The 7965-nt window shown below is 46.9% G+C and overlaps 1 protein-coding gene across 1 annotated transcript; it reads left to right on the top strand.

Moving 5' to 3' along the window:
• Positions 1-5856: 5856 nt before the first annotated feature.
• Positions 5857-7265, top strand: Mia (melanoma inhibitory activity). Its single transcript, NM_019394.3, has 4 exons — positions 5857-6084; positions 6173-6306; positions 6727-6837; positions 7172-7265. The coding sequence occupies exons 1-4, from the start codon at positions 5961-5963 to the stop codon at positions 7193-7195; spliced, it is 393 nt and encodes a 130-aa protein (NP_062267.2). The 5' UTR covers positions 5857-5960; the 3' UTR covers positions 7196-7265.
• The last annotated feature ends 700 nt before the right edge of the window (positions 7266-7965 follow it).

The following is a 7965-nucleotide window of genomic DNA, read 5'->3' as shown; positions in this document are numbered from 1 at the left end:
CCAGTGTTGTCTGCTTTATTTTCCTGCCTGCCTTGGTTCCCTCCACATCAAAAGTCTGGATCTAGTGGCGTCTGTGGGTTCCCAGTCTGAGAAAACACTTGGGAGTGTAATAGTATTAATGAGGATCACTGAGTGCAGGAACAAGACCACCATGGACAACCCGCGCAGGGGGATACTCCTTCAAGAGCACATGGCGAGGCTGCTCCTGATCCTGCTTTTGCACTCTGCAGTAAAGAGGAGTGGCGCAGGGAAGACTTTGTCCCCAAGGCATTTGAGTGAGGAGGACAAAGCTGTTGCTTGCATCATTAAGGGACTCTCATGTTGTTGCAGCTAGGGGAGAGGAAACCTCTCCACATTGGCCCGGTGGCTGTGTCACATGGATGCTGTAGTCAGCCCCTTCTGGTTTGTAATTTGGGATGTCTATATCTGTCACCCAATGGGCAGTTAGTGTCCCCAAAGTGAGCTTTATTTTCTTCCTGTGTGAAAAGGGATCCTCTATTAATACCGTGATCATAATGTCTCCACTGTCCCCACAAACAGGCACTTCAGTAGATTGAGTACATGCCGAATAAGACTTGGAAGTGGAAGTCAACATTGCTCGCTTGGCCTTTGGTTCTAGCCAGAAGGCCGAGAGAGATGGGGAGATTGCCATGAGGTCTCTGGCAGCCTGAGCTGCTGTGGTAGGTGCCGGGGAGCTGGGAACGGTTAGGGTGATAAAGGTGACCTAGGGTGGAGCTCTTAGGCTCTTCTGGTGCAGGGTGCTGGGTAGTTACTCAGTTTCATGTCCACCTCCGATTCTAAGACAGTGTGTGCTCAGTGACCTGACCAGCTCAGAGGCCAGAGTACTCTTAACCTGCTCTGACCTTGGCAAGTGACTGAACTCTAGAGCCAGTTTTCTCTTCAGCAGGGCAGAAAAATGAGAGTCAAACGCAGCAGTGTAGAGTTGGCCAGGGAGTCTTGAGCTGCCTGCTGCAGGCAGCAGCTGCCAGTGCACTTCTGGAGGCAGTGCAAAGATGCTGAGGTGGGAGAGCTTCAGTGGAGCACTGGGGGGGAGGGGAGGGGGTGCCACCGTGCCAGGTAGCCATGTGCTCATGAGATGGTGGGCACTGACGGCTGCTCTGGTCACATGGATCTTGAATGAAGTTTGTATGTGATTGGTCCCCATCCTCTAACACACACTGGAACCCTGTAGACTGAGCTGGCCTCAAACTCAGATCCACCACCTGCCTCTGCTGCCCAAGTGCTGGGATTAAAGGTGTGTGTCACCAATTTGTTGATGCTTTTTAAATCCTCGTGTGTTTGAACTGGTGACCCACTTGAAAACCCCCCTTCTTCCATCCCTTCCCCTCCAGCAGTACATTTCTGATTGAATCCAGAGTTCAGGAACCTACAGTACTTTTTCCCATCTTCATTATTTTAGGTGGGGTCTTAGACTGCTCACCCAGCCCCCACTCACTGTAGCCTGAGCCAACACCCCCTCACACACACCACCACCACTGGAGATGTTTATAAGCATCTCCCATCACATCCAGCTTCTTCCATCGCCACGGAGCGTCCATCACATGTAATGGCTGTAACTCTGGCGGTTGGAGGGAGGTGTGATAGTAAAACTAGCAACCTTTTTTTTTCACAATTTCACAGTCTTATTTCCATTTCTTCCCCCTCATCCTTTGTAGAAAGCACAAAACCTCTTGGCTAATATACTGCCCTGCCCCCACCCAGGGTAGGGTGGGGTGGAGGATGGAGATATGTACGACTTGCACTTTCTGGTATCCCAAGTTTCGTGTCCTGGTGCCCACTTGGGGTCGTAGCTGTCTGTCTATAACTCCAGTCACAGGGGGATCTGCTGCCCTCTCCTGGCCTCCACAGGCACTGCACTCATGCACATATACCCATCCCCTACTTACCTAAACATAAAGTCTTAAAAACATTTTTTCCCCTCTGATGTGGGCTATGCATTCTAGGTTGACTTCAAATTCACAATCCTCCTGCCCCAGACTCCCAGATGCTGGAACTATAGGTATGTGGTAGCACACTTGGTTCTTCCACATCCGTGAGTAGCCAGCGACATTAGCACTGTGCTTTGAGTCCCTTATAAAGTATAGTCATGACTTGGACACAAGCCACAAGAGCCTCGGTCTGCTTACATAGATGGTGCTTGGCTGACATACACAACGTGCGTGGATAAAAATGTGCTGAAATGGAAGCGGGTGAGATTTCATTGCATTGTTCAAAATAACATAGAATTCATAATTAACAAATTACGCCTAGAAGTTTTTATTTAACATTTCCAGACCAAAGGGTATCTGAAACCATAGTAAGTCAAAGGGTGGATAAGAATGGTGAAGGGTTTCTGGATAATAATAAAAATGAGATGTTATATGCATTATTAAAGACAAAGGCTGCCTTTCGTTGGCTTTGGCAGGTGGCAAGCTGGGAGGGCTGGGGATGACTCAGTGGTTAAGAGCACTGTCTGCTTTCAGAGGACCAGAGTTAGAGTCTCAGCACCCACATGTCAGTAACTCCACCCCGAGGGGATCCACGGGCATGAATACAACATGCATTCCGACTAAACTCCCATACACACAGTCACACACACAAAACTAGGCTGGGGAGAGGTCCCTGAGTCAGCCCTCCTCATCACCTCCCCCTACCCCCATAGTCCACAGTCCAATTTTTACAAGCAATTGCACGCTTCGGGGCGTTTACCGGGGCTTGGGCGGGCATCCCTCAAGTCCAGCCATCGGATGAAAGTTCCATATTTCATGACCTGTTGGTTGCAGCCTCAGACTTAAAGTCAGACATACAGCTCCAAGATTTCTGACCCACCAAGAACCTAGTGGTATATATATATATATATTTTTTTTTTTTTTTTTCTGTTATGGGCACCAAAGTCCACATGCATGTCAGGTAAGTATTTTGGTGCCGAGTACATTGGAAACACTGAGTGGGTTTAAGTAAATTGAGTTTTGGGGGAATAGAGACATTTCTACAATAAGACAATATGGTGAGTGTACTTTTTTTTTTTTTTTTTTTTTTGGTTTTTAGAGACAGTTTCTCTGTATAGCCCTGGCTGTCCTGGAACTCACTTTGTAGACCAGGCTGGCCTCGAACTCAGAAATCCACCTGCCTCTGCCTCCCGAGTGCTGGGATTAAAGGCAGCGTTCACCACCACGCCCGGCTCGTGAGTACCTGCCTGTTTCTTTTGTCTAGGAAGGCCTGAATTTTCAGCTTTGCACATGGCTTATGCAGATGAGGTATCCTGTGTATCTCCAAATCGCTGGCAGTACTGACCATGCAGTTAGTTCCCTATATTGGAAGCTTACTTTTTAATTTTAGATTTATTTTATGTGTGTGAGTATTTTGCCTTCGAGTATGTTTATGTACCATGTGTAACCTCAGAGGTCAGAAGAGCATCAGATCCCCCGTGACTGGTGTTGCAGATGGTTGTGAGCCCCCACCATATTGGTGTTAGGAACTTAATTTGGGTCCTCTGCAAGAGCAGCAAGTATTAACCACTGCAGCCCCTGAGGGTTATATTTTTGTTTTTTTGAGACAAGCATGTGAATTTGAAGTCACTGTAACTGAGGGTGATTGTGAACTTCTGTCCTCTTAGCTCTACATCAATAATCCTGGGATTGTAAGTGGTACACTGCCTCACCCAGGTCATTTAGTGCGGTGGGTGGACCCCAGGGCCCGGCGGATGCCAGGCCAAGGAGTCTACCAATAGAGCTACATTTAGTCCCCTATGTATTAGTTAGTTGTCTCCCAGAGGCCTTCAGATTTTCATGCCTTGAATCTTCACAGTGCCAAGATTTGAAACTAGTATTTACAGTAAAATATCTACTGCCCAAAGAAACACTTTGATGTATTCTAAATTGGGAAATTCAAAACATGAGAACAACATGCTACCTCATGGTCTCTGCTACCAGCTTCATTTATTTACCAACTTGTGTCTAAAACTTCTCAAGGAAATCACCTCCTACACTTATTTTACAGTGGTCTTACTGTTTTAGTTTTTGTGGTTCTGGGCATTGAACCCAGGGCTTTGTACATACTAGACAAGCTCAGTCCTGGGCCCCTGACATATATTTTAGTTATAAATTATCATACATTATTTTTTGGCTTGGGAATTGAACCCAAGATTATCAGGCATTCAACCACTATGTTCCTGTCCTGTTGCTATGAAGAGACACCAGAACTAAAGTAAATTAAAGGCAGAGCATTTACTAGAGGTCTTGCTTATAGTTGAAGAGAATCAGTTCGTGGTGATTATGACAGCATGGCAGCAGGCAGGCATGATGCCAAAGCAATAGCTGAGAGCTTAAACCTGGCAAGATGAGGCAGTGAAAAGGAGAGGAAATGTGTGGGGGTGTGGTGGGGGGTCTGGCTTGGACTTTTTTTTTCATTAAAAAATTTTTTATTAGATATTTTCTTTATTTACATTTTAAATATTATCCCCTTTCCTAGTTTCCCCTCTGAAAATCCCCTCTCCCCTCCCCCATGGCTTGAGCTTTTGAAACTTAAAAGCTCACACCCAGTGACAGAACTCTACCAACAAGGTCATCTGCCAACCTTCCTAAACAGTTCCACCTACTGGGAACCAAACATTCACATATACTAGCCTATTGGGACCACCTTATTCAAACTATAACCATTAAGCTATAGTTTCAGCCTCAGTCTGTTGATTGCATCCTTGTGAGGTCACTAAACATGCTCTTTGGGCCTCTGTTCCTTGCACGTCTGTTCATGGACTGCTCCTTCTAAGAGGCATGTCAGGTCAGATAACAGTGATACTAAGAAACCCTGAAATAAATCTTTTTTTCCCCTTCCTGGTTCAGTTACCATAGACATACATTCTTTAGCTCAATTTCTTTGTGAACTGGGCTTGTCAGGGCTACTCCTGAGGCAATTCAGACCATCCCTGATATATACATATATGATTTTTACACATGCATATATATGTATGTGTATATATACATACATACATATATATAGTATATACACATATATATTTTGTGTGGGTGTACATACACACACATGCATATGATTTGCTGGTGCATGCCTTACCCACGTTTGGAAAGGCAGAGGCAGGTTGATCTCTTAAGAGTTTGAGGCCAGTCTGGTCTTTATAGGGAGTTCCAGGCCAGCCAGGGCTGTGCAGTAGTAGATCGGTGTCTCAAGAAAAAAGAGTGGGCTGGAAAGATGGCTCAGCGGTTAAGAGCAGAGCACGAGTGGGTCTTCCAGATGACCCAGGTTTGATTCCTAGCACCTAGCTCTGTAGCTCCAGTTCCAGAAGACTCAAGACCCTCTTCTGGCCTTTAAAAATACCAGGCACACATGCAGTACTCAGACATACATGCAGCAGTTGTTTGCTTTCATTGCTTTCTTTATAGATGAGTGGGTTGAAGCTCATAAGCTAGAATAGCTTAGCTTCTAGTGAGGAAGTAGCCTGTGAATGTGCACAGTGAGCCAGGTGGGACAGTGCCTAGCCTGAGGCCAGACGTTGAGTGTTTGCTCAGTACCTGGGAACCCTGGCTGTGGCTGCTAATCAAAGAACTGCCTTGTTCTCAGACCTCAGCACAGGAAATTCCAGGGTGGTTTTCTATACTGGCTCCTCTAGCTTGGTCTCTGGAGGGTCCAGGTACCTAAAACGACTTGAAGGTGGAATCAGATAGTCCAGCCTGCCTATCTGCGTCTCTAGTTATCCAGGGGGTGATCGCTACTTGGAATTGCCTGAATTGCTTTGGGCTCGAGTAGGCATTTTCTTTGGCCCATAGCCCTTACCCTCTCTCTAAAATGGTACTGGCTGGAGAACAACCTTGGGGAGTGGGTGAGGGTGAAATTTGGTTTGGGGCGGAGACAGGATCGAGAACACAGGTTTCCTTGATATTCAGCCTGGAAGGAGGGCAGGAGGAGCCCAGAGACCTCGTTCTTCACTTGGTCATTCTCAGTCCATGATGGTGTGGTCCCCAGTGCTCCTTGGCATCGTCGTCTTGTCTGTTTTTTCAGGGCCTAGCAGGGCTGATCGAGCTATGCCCAAGCTGGCTGACTGGAAGCTGTGTGCGGACGAGGAATGCAGCCGTAAGAGTCAGGGAACAAGGGAAGGGGGCTGAAGGCTTGGACTGCTAGTCTGTTTTGCAGTTGCTGTCATTTCCTTCTCCCTCCCCAGATCCTATCTCCATGGCTGTGGCCCTCCAGGACTACGTGGCCCCTGATTGCCGCTTCTTGACTATATATAGGGGCCAAGTGGTGTATGTCTTCTCCAAGTTGAAGGGCCGTGGGCGCCTTTTCTGGGGAGGCAGTGTGAGTCTTCAGAGAGTGATAATGGGAAGGGTGTGGGGTTTGTTTGGGTTTGTAAAGCCTTGTTTTCCATATGAAGGGAAGATTTGGGGGGAGGGGAAAACGAGATTTGGGGGAAGGAAGGACATTTTATTACTTATTGCATTTTTTTTTTTTTTCTTTAGAAATTACAGAGAAGCTTAGCGCCAAAGCTCTTTTTCATACCCGGGATACAACAGTGAACAAAGGGGTAGAGGCAGGCAACCAGCAAGCCATCAAAAGTGGCAGCAAACATGACATTGTGAGGATTAGTTGTAGTGGCAACATTCTATCCATGAGCAAATGGCATTTAAGCTGAGATTCAAGTAAGAGGGAAGATTGTACACAGGCGTTCAGCAAGCATAAGTGCCGTTTCCCCAGATGGACTTTTAACTTCTTCTCCAGGTTCAGGGAGGTTACTATGGAGACCTGGCAGCCCGCCTGGGCTATTTCCCCAGTAGCATTGTCCGGGAGGACCTGACTCTGAAACCTGGCAAAATTGATATGAAGACCGATGTGAGTGTCTTGGGGGTGGAGGTGGGAGTAGGATGATAGTTCCTTTATTTGCTTACCTGTTTATGAGAAGTAATTATTTTTGTTGTTGGTATGTACCCAAGCTGGCCTCAAAATCACTAGCCTCCAGTTTCAGCCTCCTGAGGGCTGCTGAGTTTACAGGCCCTGCCCAGTGCTGAGTGATCTCTAATTGGGAAATGGCAGAGGGTGCAGTACTGGAAGCTAATGTGTTCATTTCTGGGTGATCAAACCTAGTCCTTGCAGCTATAACTTTGTTAGAACCACTAGGCGCATTGCAATGTCATCACTGGTTGGTTTTCTATCTACTCTTTTTCAGCAATGGGATTTCTACTGCCAGTGAGCTCAGCCTACCGCTATCCCTGCAGTTACCCTTCCGGCTCTATGCAAATACAGCAGCCAATGGCAAACTATTTGTCTCTTTGGTTTTTGGGGTTGGGTGGGTATGTGCAAAGAATGTTTCACGGGTTTCTGAATATAGCCAATTAATGCCCTGAATGTTGTAACGTCAGTGGCTACTAGGCAGAATTTCACTTTGCAAGCCCTTTGCTCCAAGGTAAGGTTTGGGACCCCCAAGCAAGGGGGTAAACAGTACAATATATGTACGCTTTCCTCTCTTTTAAAGGGAGTTGAATCATTGGTATGAGCCAATAGATCCCGAGAAGCGCATAGAACGTACAGTTTTTTTGTTTTGTCTTTGTTTTGAGGGTTTCTCTATGTAGGCCCTGACTGTTCTGAAACTCACTATGTAGACCAGGTTGGCCTTGAACTCAGCGATACATCTGCCTCTGCTTCCTGAGTACTGGGGTTGAAAGCATGCGCGACCCCAGAGCCCGACCAACAGAGGTTTTTCTTGTAGATAGGGATAAATGTGCGCGTGTCCTCAGCTTTCCTCTTTCCGGTCTATGGGGTTAGAAATTACACTCAGCAGCCTGAGATCCATTCTTCCAACTCTGTCCATCCTGCCCTTGCTCCTTCTTGGCATTCTTGTCCCCGCCCCGTGCCTACGTATAACCAATACGGAGTCTAGTCTCTGCTCCCCGATATTTGACCAAATCCGTTCCACCGCTAGGGCAGCATCTCTGCCTCCGCCCTCTCCCACTTGCTCCACCA

The sequence above is a fragment of the Mus musculus genome, chromosome 7, assembly GCF_000001635.26.
Source record: "Mus musculus strain C57BL/6J chromosome 7, GRCm38.p6 C57BL/6J".
NCBI lineage: Eukaryota > Metazoa > Chordata > Mammalia > Rodentia > Muridae > Mus > Mus musculus.
Note: the sequence above shows the minus strand (reverse complement) of the source record. Positions and strands in the feature narration are given on the sequence as shown.